At 35.2% G+C, this 19,147-nt stretch overlaps 2 protein-coding genes across 3 annotated transcripts in view; both read right to left on the reverse strand.

The window, feature by feature from the left end:
• The window catches only part of LOC136809494 (prolyl 3-hydroxylase OGFOD1-like), a 629,446-nt gene that overhangs the window by 139,735 nt on the left and 470,564 nt on the right, over positions 1-19,147 (reverse strand). The gene's annotated exons all lie outside the window — the stretch shown is intronic.
• LOC136809496 (cAMP-dependent protein kinase catalytic subunit alpha-like) lies at positions 1,948-18,565 on the reverse strand. Of its 2 annotated transcripts, none has more exons than XM_067066035.1 (11): positions 18,469-18,565; positions 10,889-10,950; positions 8,988-9,116; positions 8,691-8,789; positions 7,907-7,989; positions 6,731-6,808; positions 6,506-6,554; positions 6,055-6,150; positions 5,051-5,173; positions 4,442-4,606; positions 1,948-3,785 (listed from the first exon to the last, which is right to left on the reverse strand). In XM_067066035.1, exons 1-11 carry the CDS (start codon positions 18,512-18,514, stop codon positions 3,660-3,662), a joined length of 1,056 nt encoding a protein of 351 aa, XP_066922136.1. In that variant the 5' UTR covers positions 18,515-18,565; the 3' UTR covers positions 1,948-3,659. The 2 variants fall into 2 exon arrangements, with proteins under 2 accessions (XP_066922136.1, XP_066922135.1); XM_067066034.1 differs by lacking the exon at positions 18,469-18,565 and adding an exon at positions 11,320-11,445.

Genomic DNA, 19,147 nt, shown 5'->3' on the forward strand with positions numbered 1-19,147 from the left:
ACTCCGTTCAAAGAAAACGTCGGGGTGGTAACCGGTGTATGGATAATGGGATGTACGGCCCAAAATCGGTATCGCGGTTTTCACTGTAAAACATACCCTTATAGAACAGCTCTTCTTAGTCCGCCCTCAGAGCTTTAAGTGTGGGCGACCGCATATTCTCCTTTGGGAATATCAAATTTATCCTTTAGTCATCTGACATGCGCTAAAACGCTTTTCAGTTACCACAATTATGTTATATCCGTCAAATGTGTGGCCAATTCAATAATAACTAAATGACCTTAGTTTAATGGTCAATAATTCGTGTTAATTAAATTATCATCAGAACTGTCTTATTTCATTCATGTTTCGTTCCAGATTGGCGATAGACCATTGGTGAACCGTAATTGCTGGAGCGAGCGGCGCATGCAGCAGGCTAGTGGGGAGGGGTTGTCAGTGAGAGGAAAGGAGGGGGCGAGAGATAGTGAAGAGGAAGGGCCCGGGGAAGACATAGGGGGAAGGGATAGTGAGGGGAAAGAATGGGGGGAAGAATATGGGGGAAGGAGGAGAGAGGGCAAGTGGGAAGGAAATAATAAGGAAAAATGAGAAAAATGAAATATCACAAATAAAAATGATGAAAATTAATGGGAAAAAAAAATCGGCATTATTCTTTTCTCATAATAAATTTTATCAAAATAAAACCTCCGCGGGTGAGAGCAGTTTTACCAAATTTGGAGATTAAAAGTCGCTTTTACACTCCATAGTAGATGCGGATAAAATTTCATGAGAAATTTCCAAAAATATCAAACTAACCTCTCCGAAGGAGTGCAGTTTTGACCAAATAAGGAATTTTATTGAGCTTTTGCACTCCATCGCAGGTGTTTTCAGGAAAATTTAAACTAAATCGATTTAGGTGTAGGGTTGTGAGGTATAAGGTTTTTGTTGATTTTAATTTTGAAAAGAGAATAAGAATTTCTTTCGATCATTAATTGATAGGTTTTACTTCACATAAGATGAAGCCAAAATGCATAATGTTGATATGATGTGCTTGTGTCTGAACTATCTGATACTTGCTCTTAATGTACTTGAAGCGCGTCTGATGGCCAATAAAGTGAGTGCCACAATTATCTGGCACCCGATGTAGAAATTTTCTTCCGACACGCTAAAGCTCTGAAGGTCGGGAAAATCGGCCCGCTCCCTTTAGAGCTTTAGCGTGTGCGGCCGCCAATACGCCATCGGAATATCAGTGCCACAGAGATTTTAAATACGATGTGTGTCTTAAGCGAGACACACTTGACAAGGTGACACAATTTATTGAAAACAATAGTGGATGAGATAATTAATTCTCTAAACAAATGCACTTTTAAACAAACGAAATCTCTAACCAAGAACTTAAAAAAGGTACTTCGTATGGTCTTTCTGCTTCCTAATATACTTCTCCAAAATGATTTTCATCTGAAATATCTGAAACGAGGAGAAAGAAACCAGATTTAGCCTATCAATTGACAGTTAGAGCTGTCAGAATTTCGTTTTAGATGAACAAACATTGAAAGGAAATCCAAAAACAAAACATTCATCGTTTACATTCTATCACTGATCAGTTCCATCCACTTCGTGCTTCTTTTATACTTTTGAGTTCTGTAATTCAGAATAGCCAGATCCCACCAGAGGGCTCCTATGGAAACTTAATTTAGTTTTTCGAGTAAATTCCAAGCTACCTGCTACATTTTGCGAAATCTGAGGAGAAAAATAATGTTTTCCAAATTCCTCCAAACTTATTAAAATTAGGAACTGTCAGCAGTAACACATTGTTTGTACAACTAAGAATATAACTGAACTGATCGCTGTATCTTGGTTGAAAAGATCATTCTGAGTGGAATAGGTAAAAAAACGACATTATATATTTTTTAATAATTTTAATAATTTGGTTTATCTTAGCGTTTTATGAACAAGTTAATTCTCATTTAAATCTATCATTTAAACAAATTTTCTTTATGAACTTCTAAATAAAAACAAACTCGCGTACTAAATAAACTAACAAATAATAAAATTTTAGGAAAAACATGAAAAGCCGGGTTAACAACTCGGTCCAACTTCATGACGTCATTTTCAAAATTGGAAAAATTGAATGTTTTGATAAATTTTACAAGCTGTCTAAATGTAAATAAGCACCAGACAGAGTTAACTCCACAAATGACGTCATTATTCCAATTATCGAGTTGTAAACTCGGGATTTTTTATTTCCCCGGGAAAAAAGGAAGAAAAACTAACAAATTTTCATCTACTCGAAAAGAAACATAAAAATAAACAACGGATAATCTATTTCATTATAATATATAATACAATAAGTTTTGGGAATCATTTAGGTGAAGTATGATGACTCTGAATAAAAAAATGTCAAGACTCGAGAAAAAAATGATCAAATAAAGTGTCTTGTTTGTGCTACCGTGTGGAAACCATCCTAAAGGAAATTACTCTAACTATGGTTTCTACATAAAAGTCAAAAAGAGTGCATAGATGTCGTGAATGAATCTTCAGGTTTCTCAAAATTTTTACCAATTATTTTCAAACAGTCTTGACATTTCTTCATCCAAACCGATTAGAAAGGAAAGGGAAATTTAAAAGAGGGAATAAAATAATCTTTATACAGTGAAACATTTGATTAACCTACCCAGAAAAATATTACAACCATTATTTGGGAGACTAATTCACAGAACAGAATCTCAGTCGTCAAAGGAAAGAAAAATTCAAAAAGTTTTGTTTCAAAATTTCAAACGCTCAGGAATTCGCTGCTAATTTTTTTTGGCTAGCTTGTCTTTTTTTCCCTCACAAAAAAACCTAGGTCAATGTAATTGAATATTGAGATAAACAGTAAAAGTAGACCCTTTTAAAAATTGAAAAAAAAAATTATTTGGTGTCTATCCCGTAGACAAGAAAAATGGTGCGAAAATAAAAATCTAAAACAAATAAATAAGAATTAGTGTTGTTCGGGAGGAGGAAACTCAGTGATAAAATCTCAAATTCGTCACTCTGAAAACTCCTTAAAATGAGAATATTTTTGAAGACTTTCAATGGGAAATTCCAAACTGAAAAAAAATCGTTTTCATAATTGATTTCTCCACATTTAAAAAAATCTTCAACTCAGCTATAAATAAAAAAAACAAAAACCATTTATCACAATTTTTTGTACAACCTGACTTAAAATCTAAAACCTAGTTAAGCGGTAAATTATTTGAATTGCCTGATGATTATTTCATAAGGGACCCACAAAGATAGCCTTAGTTGATAGCGTTAGCGATCAACACTGTACCCAAAATAAAGCAGTCAGCTAGTTCACTGGAAAATCTGACCACTTTATTTTGGACGCTTTGATTATATCCATGATGATAACTTCAAGGCTCTTCTAACAATTTTTTTAAAGAACTCGATAGACTTCATTTCAGTTCTACCTTTTCAATTCTTCTAATTGAAAATGGTACCTCTGCTCTAATAGCGAATCATATATATATATTTAAAAAAAGTAAACCTGTTTTGTCTATGGTAAGTTATCCAAAGATTCATATACAACAAATTGTTTCGACAAAAAAATTGGCTCGGCTATCTAAGTTTGTAGATATTCATCGACGAAAACTGCCAGACTATTTTCATATAATCATAACCTTGGTTGACTTGTGTGTCCCTTTTTAAAAATCAGCAAACTCTTTAGCACATTTTTCAGTACTGGAGATACGTAAAGCTTCTTCTTCGTAATCGTCAAAGTTGCTTGGATCTCCGGGTCCTTTACATCGAGGTACGAATGGTGCTTCAACCTGAAAAAAAAATAGTCTAGGTAATGTTCTAGTTGGTGAGTTGGGGAGTTGGCCTATTACAGGTGGTATATGTATTATACGTATTATATGTGTTATATATTACTCTCATATAATATTTACTTTCAAAATCGTACTTTTGATGTATGCTATTCTTTTTCGGTAGCCGGTAATTTTTTAACTCCCCAACTCGAAACTAGCAACTCCCCAACTCGAAACTAGCAACTCCCTAACTCGCGACTAGAATAGTTTCCTTCCAAACTCTTTAAAATATAATGAATCTACAATACACTGTATTGCTTGAAGATTGCAACATACGTGCAGAGATTGTAAATTGTTTTCGAGAGAATGCTCGGAAAATACAGAAGAACGATTCTAACGTTCTTAGGGAGTCGAGTTTGAGTTTCTAAAATCGAATTAAGTCGAATGTTTGTTCATTTGGCATCATTTAATTGGTGGCCTAAAACTAACCCAAGCTTTTTATTCCTTTTTGGTGTTTTTTTGTGGGGTAGCATACATTGTGGCTTGTGCAGGTTTCGCTAAATTACACCATTCCGGCATTAAGGATATGAATAATGTCCGATTTGCATAATGGCGGATTTCCCGCTTATTTACGTAACCTTTTCAAACTTGAAAGACCTCTTTAAAAATAATCATACCGTTCTTTGATATACAGCGATGAGGTCGATAGAGGAGAACCAACGGTGGTTTTTAATGTCCGCTACACCGTTCTTCAGGTTACCAAAACGTTTCGTTAAATCAACTTGTAGTAAACTTTTAAGGATCTCCTTCAAGTCTTGACTAAAGTGCGACGGGCATCTCATCTAAAAGGTGAAAAAAATTCGGTACAAAAGACTTTCCAATAGAGCTTTTCATAAATTACGTCACGAACATCACTTGCCTCGTTTGGAAATTATTGCCATGATGATTATGTCACAGCGGATTTTATCAAAACTACTTTCTATTCATAGAAAAATCATTTAATGCCTCAAAGGACATAATCACCATGGTATTTGTTTGAATCCAAGGCAAGTGATGTTCGTGACGTAATTAATGAAAAGGTCTAGTAACTCTTCTGAAGATACAAGAAAATGTTGAATTATCTCGGCAACGATACTTTGAATAAGAGGCCTGCTTGTGTTATCATTGATGTGTACTGCCAAAAATGGTCTATCTTCCATTTTGGAAACACGAGAGAAGTTCCAAAATATTCTAAATTGCAGACTTGACAAGCTTTGGTACTAAAAGTCCTAACTGAGTCCACTGACCTTTCCAGAGACGATTTTTTCGTAGATTTGAATAGGTTGGTCTGCAAAGAATGGTGGGTAACCAGCAGCCATTTCGTAAATGAGAACACCCAACGCCCACCAATCGACTGCTTTATTATAACCCTGGAAAAGAAAACAAAAAGTAAATTACATACCATTGACGACATTACGTTGTTAGTTTCGAAAGACTTTCAATATAACAACAATCTAAAGTTTTACTGGTGAAATATGGTAAAATCGAACAATTACCCATCTTTAAATCTAGACTACAGCTTTATTTGCAGAATATAAATCAGACAACTCTAGGATATAGTCGAACGTGCGCAACGCACTGGGCTCAACTTCAGTGCCTTCAAACTCTTCATAGGCCCAATTGTAGAACCCCAGATATTCACCCAAGGAACAAGTGTGCAAAATTTCTGCCAAATCGAACAATTTTTAAAGTCTCCAGGCTGCCTCAAAGTTTTGGCCTCGTTTTGGCGAAAAACTTGTCCCCAGGCCCCAAAAATCAAAATTTTCAAAAAATGAAAAAAACACCCCCAGATATTTACCCAAGGAACAAGTGTGCCAAATTTCAGCCAAATCCGACCATTTTGGAAGTCTCCAGGCTGCCCCAAAGTTTTAGCCTCGTTTTGACGAAAACTCGTCCCCAGGCCCCAAATATCAAAATTTTTAAAAAATGAAAAAAGCACCCCCAGATATTCACCCAAGGAACAAGTGTGCCAAATTTCAGCCAAATCCAAGCATTTTTGAAGTCTCCAGGTTGCCCTAAAGTTTTTGTGACAGACAGACGGACACACAGACAGACATTGTCAGATTGTAGCTCAACTGAAGTTGAGAAAAGACAACACCCCTTCACCATCACAAGACAGGAAAATGCCTTCCTTCACTTTACCAAGGATAATTTCAGAAGGTAGATACTCTGGTGTTCCTTACAACAACCCATGTCCTTCCCTTAAGTCAACACCCCTGCATCTATACTGAATAGAAAAATTATTTTATACCTTGCTAAGAATAATTTCGGGAGCTAGATATTCTGGTGTTCCACACAACGTCCAAGTCCTTCCTTTAACACGTTTGCCGAAACCGAAATCTGTAACCTGAAAGCAAAATAAATCAATGATATACGATTTTTTTTATGAGCAAGAGGTAAATTTTATTTTAAGTCCTAGCCTCAATAATTGTATGCTATGCTTTAAAAAGGCGTTTAAAGTGCAAATGTAGAAAATTTCTTCTAGAACTATTAAGATCATAAGTGTGACTTAGGTCTGTTAATACGATTATACTTTTCACTCCCATTGGGCTCTTCCAGAAAATTTTTGTACGTGTGGGGTGGAGGATATATTGGATATTTTGTCCGAGGGTAGTGAAAAATCATCAAAATTTGCCTTGCTTAGGGGTGGTTTTGGACATAAACACAGATTTGATCAGGTTAACAAGCATTGAAAATCTTACCTTTAAATAACCTTTTTCGTCGATGAGTAAATTTTCTGGTTTGAGATCCCTGTTAAAAATTGCGAAGAATATTTTTGAAAATGTCAGTGCCCTCCCTAGTATTAAGAAGTACCATAGGGTACTTACTTCATATCTTGAAAAGACTAGAGTCGTTTATCATACGTAACAATATAGGCAAAAGTAAGTTAAACGTAAATCTCCTAATCCAGGGCACGATAAACTTACCTGTAAATGAGATCGAGAGAATGCAAGTATTCAAAAGCCAGTACGATTTGAGCTGCGTAAAATCTTGAGTGTGGTTCACTAGAAATGAAAATTTCAAAGATGAATGCATTAATATGAGAAGTCTTCGTCAAAACAACAATTAGTAGGGAGCCATTCTTTAGCACCCGTGACAATAGTTTCCGGAGTGGAATCTTTTTGGCTCATTTGACAGATGAATGTATTTAAAAATTTTTTTGAGAGGGGGTAATCAAATAATGCCCAGCAAATTTTTTTATGAACAAAAGACTCACTGGCGTCACAAGCAAAAAACCCTGGGACTCGAAATTTGACAAAAATTCAAAGTCGCTACAGTCTAAACCCACTTATATCATTGAAAAGCTCTCAAAAAACGATACAGATGACTTTTGGGTGGACATGGTTGATTTCTCAACGTAACTCGAGAAAATGAACGCCGAACACGCCGTCACTTTCACACCGTTTTTCTTGAGATACGTGAGTTACAGGAGCTCTGTATAAAGGAATTGATCATTCGTCATATCAGTGTTCAGACTAAGTTTCCCTGAATTTTGAAATTGAATAAGGCACAATCTCCTGAAAAATCAAAGTAAGTTTGTTTTTTCCCTGAGGCTAGTTGGACCAACTATTTTACTGGAATTTCTTAGGGTTTTTGGTATAAGCCAAATCAAAACAGGTGTTCTCAGTAACTTTTGTTTTTTCTTTAATCTAGGCACATCAAGAAAATAAATTTGTTTCTTATGTAAGGTAAGGCTTGTTAATTAATTGTTAAGTATTTTTAGATGATATAAAACATCTGTTAAAGTATAAAATCTTCGAGGAAAAACAACTAGATGTAATAAAGAAATAGAGTCAAAGGGGAGGGCTAAGATGTCAAACTTTTGCTTTAGAATGACTAAAAATCGTATTTTTAGCTTTTTTAAAAGGGAAATAAAATTCGACATTTTGAAAATAATTTAGAAACATAAGGCCATGAACAAAAGTTGACGACAGCAAAAATGTGTCCAGGAAAAAATACAAATTTCTTGAAAAATCATTAACTTGTAATGATGCATTTTTTGAAAGGAAACAGAAAAAGAGCATGTCAAGATGTTGACGTCAGAAAAGAGACACAATGTTGATTGAAAAAAAAAAATTCATCTCATGAAAATAAGAAATTACCTGAATCTACCGATACGACGCAAGTGAGAGAACATTTCTCCTCCAGGGACAAATTCTAACACCATGTATAGATTTGAATTATCCTGAAAGAACAAAACAAAATACAGGTTTTTTTAAAATAAGAAAATCCAAAACTTTTTATACCTCCAGATGTTCTTAAATTGTTCTTAATTCCCCCATTTTGTGGGTATTTTTAGTGCAATTTCCCAAACAAATTTGATTTTTCAGAGTCCATAAAGCCTTAAAATGTTCTTAACTAGTTTGTACCATTTTGGCCATCAAAGCCTTATCTTCTTAAGTTTGTTCTTATAAAAACCCTTGTGTATCGAATTGGTGTGAATTCAATGAAACTGGCCTCTGTATCAAATCTAAATAAACCCATGCATGACCCTGTTAGTATTATGATACTATGCTTTTTGTAAGCAAATAATCAATAAAGAGTGCTCAATGTTGATGATAACAGAGCATACATCAGTTTTAAGCAGAAAGACGAGTTGTGAAATTTACAACTCTCCTTCTTTGCTCAAACTGATTTATGCTTAAACTCTAACATACACTGCATTGGAAGACTGGATCTAACCCTGCAACAACTTTACCCCGTATCAATCAAAACCCACCCAACTATTTTTACTGTGTCATGTCAAAAAGCAATATATTTTTCTCAGTTGCCTTGGTTTATTAATAAACAAGAAAAGGTATTTTACCCATTTCTAACCTCAAAGCTTGTAGCATTTTTTTAGTCATCTTCCAAAAAATCTAATAAAAGCAAAGATAAAATACTCACTTTAAAATGCCAATCCAGTTTTACTAAAAATGGAAATTCTATGGCTTGTAAAATTCGTTTTTCATTTAGTGTGTGTTCAACTTGCTTTAGCTTCACAACCTGAAAGAAAGTTTACGAACATTGAAAACGAGTGTAAGACTTCCTCAAAAAAAGTCTTAATAATATGACTTTTGAAAGGAAGAATTGATGTTTGTTTCAAGAGAAAGAATGCATAAATTGGAAAGCTAAATTTGGCGCTTATTGTAAGAAGAAGTAAGAAGGGCATAGAAAATACATTTAACTATTCAGAACCATTACCTTTTGTTTATCAAGGATTTTCATTGCATAGTATTTTCCATTGTCCCTGTGCCGCACCAGCATAACACGTCCAAAGGAACCAGTCCCTAGTGTTTTGATACGTTCAAACTCATCTAAACTTGCAGTATTCTAAATGGAGGTTGAATTGACAGACAGTCGATTATTTTAGTTACTACAATCAGTGCCATAACATATTGGCACTTTTCGCTAATTTACCATTTTTCGAAAATTGAAGTTCGAATGTCAATTTCGAGCCCTCAACTTGATTTCAACGATTATTTCGATCTGGGAGGGATTTATTGGTTTCTAGGCTATATTTCAAGCCCTACTGGACCATTTTTGAACTTTTGAATCCTCAGATCCTAAGGTCCTAAGTCTTAAGTCTAGCGTTAAAACTCAGCGTTAAAACTCAGCGTTAAAACTCAGCGTTAAAACTCAGCGTTAAAACTCAGCGTTAAAACTCAGCGTTAAAACTCAGCGTTAAAACTCAGCGTTAAAACTCAGCGTTAAAACTCTACCCTTCGAACCTACTTTAGAGCACTTGCAAATCGATTGTGGTTTCAAAACACCCCGGTGGGTTTCCTTTTTGTGCCAAGTTTTTCGTCACTGATTGTCTGAAAAACTGGAAAATGCTGATTTCTGCTCTGCGGGGGGTCCCAAATTACATGAAAACCTTCTAAATCAGTTTTAAAGCATGATTTTGGCCATTTTGAAGCGTTTGCTGCTGACCAAAATCACTTTTTTGTGAAATATTTAACTTTTTGAAAAGGTCCAATTTACGAAAAGTCAAAAACGTGAAAATTTCAGAAAACTTTGACTTTTTTTCAAGTTTTAGCCCCTAAAATTGATGAAAGGGGGATTTTGAGCCCAAAAAATTGCTTGAAACTTAGCAATAAGACCCCCCGCTGAGCAGAATTTAGCATTTTTCAGTTTCTCAGACAATCAGTGCCATAACATATTGGCACTTTTCGCTAATTTACCATTTTTCGAAAATTGAAGTTCGAGCGAGAATGTCAATTTCGGGCCCTCAACTTGATTTCACAATTATTTCGATCTGGGAGGGATTTATTGGTTTCTAGGCTATATTTCAAGCCCTACTGGACCATTTTTGAACTTTTGAATCCTCAGATCCTAAGGTCCTAAGTCTTAAGTCTAGCGTTAAAACTCAGAGTTAAAACTCTACCCTTCGAACCTACTTTAGAGCACTTGCAAATCGATTGTGGTTTCAAAACACCCCGGTGGGTTTCCTTTTTGTGCCAAGTTTTTCGTCACTGATTGTAGCTACTCAAATTAGATTAAAATGGGTTTTGGCGGATGTTAAATGTTATGTTAGATGTTAAATGTTATGTTAAGAGATTCAACTTTATGGAAAGGTCATATAACAATTTAATTTTGCGATTGAGAGGATTCTTAGTTTAAAATAATATGTCCTATTTTGCCCTAAACAGACCAATTCTATTTAATCATTAATCATGAGAATATTTGTGTGTTGCGGAATTAAATTTTGCGGATTTGTCAAAAAAACACAAAATTTCTTCCCTTAAGGTAACAATAACGTCTAAAATATAAGTGGAAAAAAATATGAGATTTCTCCCACTCAATTTGACCTCTCACAATAATGTAAACTGAAAAAACATGCAAATGTTCCCCAAAGACTTTCAAGTGAGTCATCTCTTGAAGGCCTTTAAGCATACAAGCTTTCGTCAACAATCGTATATGCCTATCAGAGTATATTTGATTATAAAAATTTAGTAAAATATTTTTTAGCTGGAAGTATTCATAATTTCAATTTCCTATGAAGATTTGAAATGATCTTAGCAGAATTTTTAAAATTCAAGAGGATTCAGAATTTTTTTGTAGGCGTGACAACCAAAATGATCAAAACATTCCATTATACTCACTTGAGAAGGACCATCCCATTTTCTTTTGAAATCTTCTTGTGCTTGATTGAGAAAAGCTTTCACTAGAAGACAAAACAAACAGCAAAACATTAATCCAACAAGCAATGTAAGCAAATTAATTTTCATTACATGCAGTGCCTTCAAGAAAACTCATTTCATTTTTCATACTACCAACAATGGCACTTTTAGGAAATGTTAATTTCTTCTTGTCATCCCATCAGTTGTAAGAAAATTGAAGGAAACTTTGTAAAGTAACGTAAGAAACACTGTCCTTATTCAGTTTCCGCCATCCTTGCCGCCCTAGCAGAAGTTTTTACACCAAGAAAATGCATTTTTAATACATTTTACTGTCAATTTCCCCTCTTGATTTAAAGGTGGTCCTCTTTCAAACCTTTTATTCTATATGTATAAAAGAGAAAAAAGATACATACTCAAGCATTCATTGGTCTTAAAACTATCCTTAAATTTTTTCTCCAAGAAAAGGGAAATGGTTCTATAATGTCGCTTCCTTTTTTTCTCAAACAAATCCATGCCAACCATAATTTAGACCTTCTTCTTGGAGAATAATCAGATAGCAAATAAAACCTTCAAAACGCATGTCAATTTATAGCAAGGTTGAAAATAAAGGTACCACCCTTTTTTTTAAATATCGGAACATTAATTCCATGTGATAAACTCATTGTTTCCATCTGATTTTTTGTCTGCTTCAATTTATCCCTAACTTACAAAGCATAAAAATAACATTTGTATGGAATCTGAGAAAAAGAAGATGTCAAAGAAGATGTCAAACAAAATGTCTCACTCCTCACTCCTTGAATGTTTTATTTTTACATACCAGACACATATTTGATATCAGGACAGTGTCTCCCTATTGTTATATTGTGCTGAATAAACAAAAAACTGTTTTTGTTTTCCTCTTTTTGGCTAATCTTACTCCCCATCAGTGTTAATCCAATGTGAAAAAGCTTATAAATTAAATTGATGAGTAAACAAACAATATCAGTGCTCTTATTTAAAAACAAAACCTTTAGATTTCAAACCCCCTCTTCCAAAAATTTTGCCCCAAAACTTGACCGCTCTTTTTGAATAGGGGGTGCCCACTACAATAGTTCCGATAAAGGTAAGACCTTCCTATTATTCCTTTAACAAGGGGCGATTGGCAACATTAGACTAACTTGTAGAGTACAAGATTACACTTTGGATATGATGCTAGCTGCTATTGTGCATAGGTTTTGTATATGTTTCTATGGAATTTAACCACAGCAAAATTTCCCCATGATGTTTGCAAAATATCTAAGATGGCTGATGAAGCAAAAAGGTCTATTCAAGTCACATAAGATATTTGCTTTCTCGAGATTTTTAAACCAATACATATTTTTCATAATTCAAACCTCTCAGAATAAACAGAGGAATAGACGCACTCCCCGTATATTCAAAATTTTTGCCCGAGAGGGCACTTAGCCACACTAGCATCCCACCAAAATGTGCATCAAAGATTAATGGTGCAAAAGCGCTTTATCATTTACTTAAATTTGAGCCATAATAGATAAAAAGATTTAAGCCATGCCAACATCAAAAAACTAATGGGTGAGAAGACAACCACATAGATATGTGCGCCATCAGTTAGGCTATTTTGCCGGACCTCATACACTGATCCATTTACACATGTGGAATCATTTTTACTTTAGCTTGTAATCAAGAAAGCCCAACAAATCAGCAGTGAAGGTGCAAGAATAATTCAAATAATATTCAGCTGAGAGTAGATTATTGGGATCTTGAGCTTGATTCAGGTAACTCTCATGCTTGATGTTGCAAATACATCCTGTAGATGATTGATGTTGTTTATTTTTGAGACCTTGATTTCTGTACTTTCTCATTACAATAAAATCAATCTGATTGGTTCATCTCAAAATTATGATTAAATTGAGCTAAATAAACCAATCAATGCTCAGAAAAGGCTTTTTAATTGTTGAAGGAGCTTTAGGATTGTTATAGGTAAGTACTGTAAGTTGGTCATCCCTCATGTTCTCAATTCTTTCTTAGAGATAGGATTGAAAGGAAGGACAGAATCACTAATTTAAAAAAAGATGTTTTCCTCTCTGACCGTTTATTAGCAATCAGTCATTCCAACCTTATTAAAATTTTTTTTAAAGAAAGCCCACCTAAACCGAAATAAGTACCTGTAGTAAGGAAGTATAATATAAATGAAAACTTAGGTATATGATTATAAAATTTTGTATTCTCTTTGCTTGACAACCAGCATGACCATAGTGTGCAGAGGGGTCCAGCCCCCACAGCTCTGCCCCCAGTTCTATTACACAACACTCAGCACCCCCTAGCAAGCTAGCCCCAGTATTTTTTGAAAAATACAGCCCCTAATCAAGCAAAAATGGTTTAGCCCCCCCTATGCTCAGAGGGGGTGAATTCTATGATGACCCTCAAATTTTGTAGACAACTGGTTTCTTCTGACGCTATATACAGTATGACTCCCCAAGCCATTTAAAGTACCTTAAAATCAGACTGATCCTAGAACAGTATTTCAAGTGGCCTGGTAGGGGTCAAAATTCTGTTTAGATCAGCCTTCAAACCTCCTAGATCTGATTTTGTAGACACTCATGACTGCCCATTTGGCTGGTCCTGGCTGCTCAAAAGTGATCTCATAAGCACTCTTATAAGTTGTTACAAAGAAAGGGGATTAGAAAGAGATCTTAGAGGCACTCTTAAAAGTTACGAAGAAAGCAAATTGATAAAAATGATCTTAGAAGCACTCTTAAAAGTTACGAAGAAAGCGAATTGCGAATTGATAAAAAGTGATCTTAGAGGCACTCTTAAAAGCTACGAAGAAAGCAAATTGATAAAAAGTGAGCTTAGAGGCACTCTTAAAAGTTACGAAGAAAGCAAATTGATAAAAAGTGATTTTAGAAGCACTCTTAGAAGTTACAAAGAAAGCAAATTGATAAAAAGTGATTTTAGAGGCACTCTTAAAAGTTAAGAAGAAAGGGAATTGATAAAAGTGAGCTTAGAAGCACTCTTAAAAGTTACAAAGAAAGCGAATTGATAAAAGTGGAATACTGTAAGTTGGTCTAATGTCGTCATCCCTCTTCTAATTTTGACACTATTCTTTTGAGATAGGAATAATATGAAGGGTCGAATTGGAATGGAATTGTTTATTTATTTTTTATGATTAATCTCTTTTACTTTAAGCCATAAGCAAAAAGCTCGTACCCATGTCTATTTTTAGCTGTTAAAGCATAATAATTTGAGTTGAGTTCTTTTTCAGGACATGAAACTTGGATATTCAAAATCTACTCAAAATTCCGCGTCCACTGATATATAACATGATAGGGTTATTTTCAAGTTAATATTCCGGTTTTTTTGGATTTCGGCCTAAAAATGACCCATTTTTGGCCAAAAAAGTGATGAAACGCTAAAAATCATAAATGAGAAATATGTAATTATTTTCCTGAATTTGTAAGAAATATTACAATTTTAATGTAAAGTTGTCAGAAATACATACTAGAATGAGAAAAATAAACTTAGAAAGTTAAAACATGAGCTAAATCCTAAAAAAAACCCGGGTTTTTCCAAAATTAGTCTACGAAACATTTTGATCAAAAATGAGAAAATCCACCTTGCAGGACCTCTAGTTCATTGTAATTCTGCATTTTTGACTCTATTTTTTGCATATTCTGATATACTCTACCTATTTGAAGAATTTTCAAGCAAAGAAATCTCAATTCAAGTACAATTGACGAAAAGATAGGGGAATTTTGGCATAGGCCCAAATTTTCCGTCACGGCGTGACAAAAACTAAAAAGGGCTACAGAAAATCTTCTGGGTTGATTTTTGAATTTCTATTTTAGGTTTCTGATTAACACTATATGGTTGATGTTTTATGGAGAAAATTAAGGCCTGATTCCACTCTCATAGATTTTTACAGGCTATTGAAAATTTTCCGTCACGGCGTGACAAAAACTCTGACCTAGTACTAGTCAGTGAAAAATGGATTTGGAAGCCTCAAATCATAGATTAACCAGTCCAAGTCCTATAGAAAGTTGACTCAGCTTGCAAAAGAGGCCTTTTGGTAAGTTTTTTGAATCTATACCTGAAAAAAAAACCCTGTAATAAGGACATCATTCCAAAGCAGTTTTTTCAGTACCGTAGCAGCCAGGCTCAGATTTAGCCTATGTTGATTTTTCGGGAACATATGCATGTTATATATCAAATTGTCGGAAATTTTATGTAGATTTCAAAAATGGTTAAAAGTAGGGGTTAAAAATGAAGTCAATGAGAAGAAAATGCAAAACTTGATGATTTTTTCTCCTATTTTGGCCTGCGATTTTACAAAAACCTAAAAAATGCGATAAAAAATTTCTAAAGCGAGGTTAAGCTCTATTTTTTTTTGCTTTTTGCTACAAAATACCATAGCTTCCCATAAAAATAGGTTTTAGAGAGATTTGAAGACCTTCATTTTTTGACATTTTTAAAATTTTTGGGTACGAGCTTTTTGCTTATAGCTTTTAGCGATCAGGGAGGAAAAAATCTTTTGTCTATCAGTAATCCCGACCTTCCTATTATTCCTATTTCTGGAAAAGGTTGTCGAATTTAGAAGGGGGATGTCGACATTAGACCAACTTGAAGAATCATATCCTGGTTTTCATGTTATTAGATGCTGCTGTATCATCAACTGCTGTAACTTGGGACGATTGGTCAAAACATGGGACTGTTGATATCTGGTTTGTATTTTCACTTGGTGAAGGCTTCTTCATAAAAGCGAAAGACATATATCTATTTTTCGAATCCGGCATGCAGGAATAGTTGTCAGGACCTGCAGGCGACCTGGTAGGGTTGGGTATGGCTGTTGTTTGGGTGTGGTTACGTATCAGTTTGGCTAAGAATTGGGTTATTTACCACTAACTTGTTCTTCTTTGTTCCCAGACACTCGCGTGTGTTCCACTACAGATTTTTTTCATATTTCTATTTAAAAGCCTACTAGACAGTAATTAGTCACACTAGGAAATTAAGCTTTCAGAAAAAACAACACCAGTCATCTACAGGATGTATTGCAACAACAAAGACGAGAGTTACCTGAATCAAATTCAAGTTCCCAATTGACAATAATCAAAACTTGAAAACTTAAAATGAGACAAAATGATCGATTGCGAACGTGCAGCGTCAACCATCCAAATTTTGTCCTTCAATTCCTGAGACAGCGCTTTGATTTTTAAGGCCTTGTTTGTACGTTAATAAAGTAAAAATAATTCCGCACATGTAAATAGGTCAGTGTTTGAGGTCCGGTAAAATTTCCAGGAAATAGCCTATCCGCTGGTGTGCGGATCTAGGTGAGTTCCGTTTCCCCTGTAGATCTTTTTCTTGGGAAGTTGATCGATCTTCAAAATAATTTTCAAGGTTGGCTTGGCTCAAATCTTTTCATCTATGGCTTCAATATTAGGCAATATCTCATAGTTTTTGAAAAGGTTATTTCTTAATGAATCCCTTTAGAAGTTTTGCGGCGCATTTTTTTGCTTGCAAGTCAAGTAAACGATATAGCGCTTTCGCAGCATTAATCTTTGATACGGTAGAGCTTTACCTTAAGTTGGTCTAATGTCGCCATCCCCTCTTAAAATTTCGACACCCTTCTTTGGAGATAGGAAATAATAGGAAGGTCAGAATCGCTGATTTAATTAAGCTAGTTTTCTTTGCTTAGCAATCAGTCTTTTCTCTATCAGTGATTCTGACCTTCATATTAGGCGGTCATCGAAAAATTGTTCTATTCGCGTCACCCGCCCGCATCAAATTTTCCGCTGATTTTCCGGTGCGGAGATGCGGAAAAAAATCTTGGAAAAGCAATTCGTTCTTTTAAAGTATAGCTTTTTCTCAATTGCTCTGACGACCATCGAAAAATTGTTTTGCTCGCGTTACCACCCGCCCCTGAGTTACAGGCGTGATTAAAAAAAACCCGGGAATGTTTTGGACCGCCCGTCCGCCCGCATGCATTTTTAACACCCGTCAGTCAGGCACATCCTGGCAAATGAACGGGATGAGCATTTGCATGGCCATGGGGTATTCGTCACCCAGTGTAAATGAGATAGGGCGTCTCAGGCTAAAAACGTGAAAATGATTAAAAATGAACTTCAAACTGAAAATGGGAAAAAAGGAAGAAAACTGGGAACATTATTTTTTTGTTAAAAGTTTCTTCAATCTTCGAAGACAAAATTGACCCATGGAAAAAAAATTTCATCTATGCAGTTCTTTGAAATGAAGCAAAATATTTCCAACCCAGTTAAATTGCGAGGACCCTCCGTGACGCCCGTACATGTACAGGCGTGTAAGGGCGATACGGAGAATATGATTCTGGAGGGAGGGTCCTCAATTGCGTGGGATATTCAGTGCAATTACATCACTTTTGTTTTCGACCCCTCAGTGTAGACCTAAAGCTCTAATCCAGCATCTAATAACATGAAAACTAGAATATGATTCTTCAATGGGAATCAAAACTATAAAGTGCACTTACAAACATCAATTTGTCAGATCTAACAAAATTAATAACCGCACTGTCATCATTGACAATAAAACAAACGATTTTCTGTCAAGAGCCTTGTAAACATTCCAACAACTTCCTTCGAACTGATCTACCACAGCTCAGTCTACCATTTTTAGCGCGGTCCGAGGATTGAGCCGAGAATGCTCCGCGAACTCCAGCGCGGGTGAGAACTTCAATCTGTCAATCATTTTCTCAAGCGAAGAGTACGCGAAGCGATTCTAGTTTTAAGATAGTGCCGCGGGTCATCAATGGATAGTATTCAATCATCATTATCCCTTTATTTTCATTCCTAGAACTTTTGCAAAAAAAAGGAAAAATAGAAAAGTTGTATTTTTTACTGCTCTATTCACATACTGAATTTGAAAGATCTTCTATGTGGCGTTTTTTTGCAAACTTCAAAAAACTGATTTTTGTCCCGCCTTTACGGGACTTTGGCTTAAGTGCTTGAGTGCAGCATAGGGTACAAAGTCCAAACATGCGTTTCCCGTAATTTTTGTGTGAAGAGTTAGGTCTACACTGCCCCTTGCATTTGCCACCAATCGCAAGTGAAAAATACCCCTTTCATTTGCCAGGATGCGCCTGACTGCCCGTTGCGACGCGAACAGAGCATTTTTTCGATGACCTCCTTATTCCTATCTCATCTTACGGTAGTTTAGAGCTAGTCACCTGTATGACCAGCTGCTATCAGGTTACATTCTCCGAAACAACTATTCAAGAAGATCCATGTTGATCTTTAGGAAAATGTGAAAAAGTTTACAGCTGACATGAATCATGGGAGACATATTGAGTGAGTAAGTAAGTATTTATTTACCATTTAACACTACAGAAAAGATACAAGTGATGATATGCACAAACATGATGTAAAAATCACCTCGGTTCTCTGAATCTTCCCTCTGAATCCCCCTTTTTGCTTTGGCAGTAGCTGCCATTCCCAGTTATTTCATTTTATGTCTGCAAAATGAAAATTTTTTGATTGCTTCAAAAACTGACATGAAGAATGGCAGACACATTGAGTGAAACAGGATACAAAACTTACCTTGGTTTTCTGAATCCCCCTTTTTGGCAGTAGCTGCATTCCCCATTATTTCCTTTTATATCTGCAGCTAAAAATAACAAAATATATGGCAAGTATTTAAAAGTCAGCTTTCATTATATTGATCCCTAACATATTATTCATATGATAAATCACAGTTGAGATTTCGAAAATGAAGAATATGAAGTAAAGTAAAAAGATTTTCAGAAGAACTTTGCTCTTTTCTCTTTGTCCCCTCTTCCAGTCTTCAGTCCCAATACCATTCCCGCTGCAAGATGCCGAATGAAAATTGTACAGTCTTGAAGTCGCAAAGTTTCACAGATTTTATTGGTTAATAAACGCTGAACGCGTTTTTATTGGTCAAAGATTTTCAGCTGTTCTCAAAATCTATCTTACCGGGCTAAAAACCGGATAAAAAAGTCCGGAAAGTAAAAAGCCGAAAAAATGTTATTTTTTTGCTCCGGCGATATCCTTCTCGTCCTTCTGATTTCATCATGAGCCGAGAACCATAAACAAAAGGAAAGGGAAAAGGGACCAATCACCAAGGTAACACTTGAATAATGCATAAAGAAGGGACTGAAAAGTATATTTTGGAACCCCCAAAAGGATACTTTAGAGATGTTTGGATTTTTTTATTAAATTACAATTTTTCTTTTCTACTACAAGCTTATACATATTTTTC

Source organism: Clytia hemisphaerica, unplaced genomic scaffold (assembly GCF_902728285.1).
Source record: "Clytia hemisphaerica strain Z4C2 unplaced genomic scaffold, Clytia hemisphaerica genome assembly, whole genome shotgun sequence".
Classification (NCBI taxonomy): domain Eukaryota; kingdom Metazoa; phylum Cnidaria; class Hydrozoa; order Leptothecata; family Clytiidae; genus Clytia; species Clytia hemisphaerica.

Bases quoted from the DNA above. Each gene is read 5' to 3' on its own strand.
- LOC136809496 (XM_067066034.1), bottom strand. From the start codon at position 11,428: ATGGTTGGCATGGATTTGTTTGAGAAAAAAAGGAAGCGACATTATAGA. The intron at 10,951-11,319 runs GTATGTATCTTT...TTTGTCTTCTAG, and splicing joins TAAGACCAATGAATGCTTGA to TGAAAGCTTTTCTCAATCAA. The intron at 3,786-4,441 runs GTATGATTATTT...TTTTTTTTTCAG, and splicing joins TCGCTGTATATCAAAGAACG to GTTGAAGCACCATTCGTACC.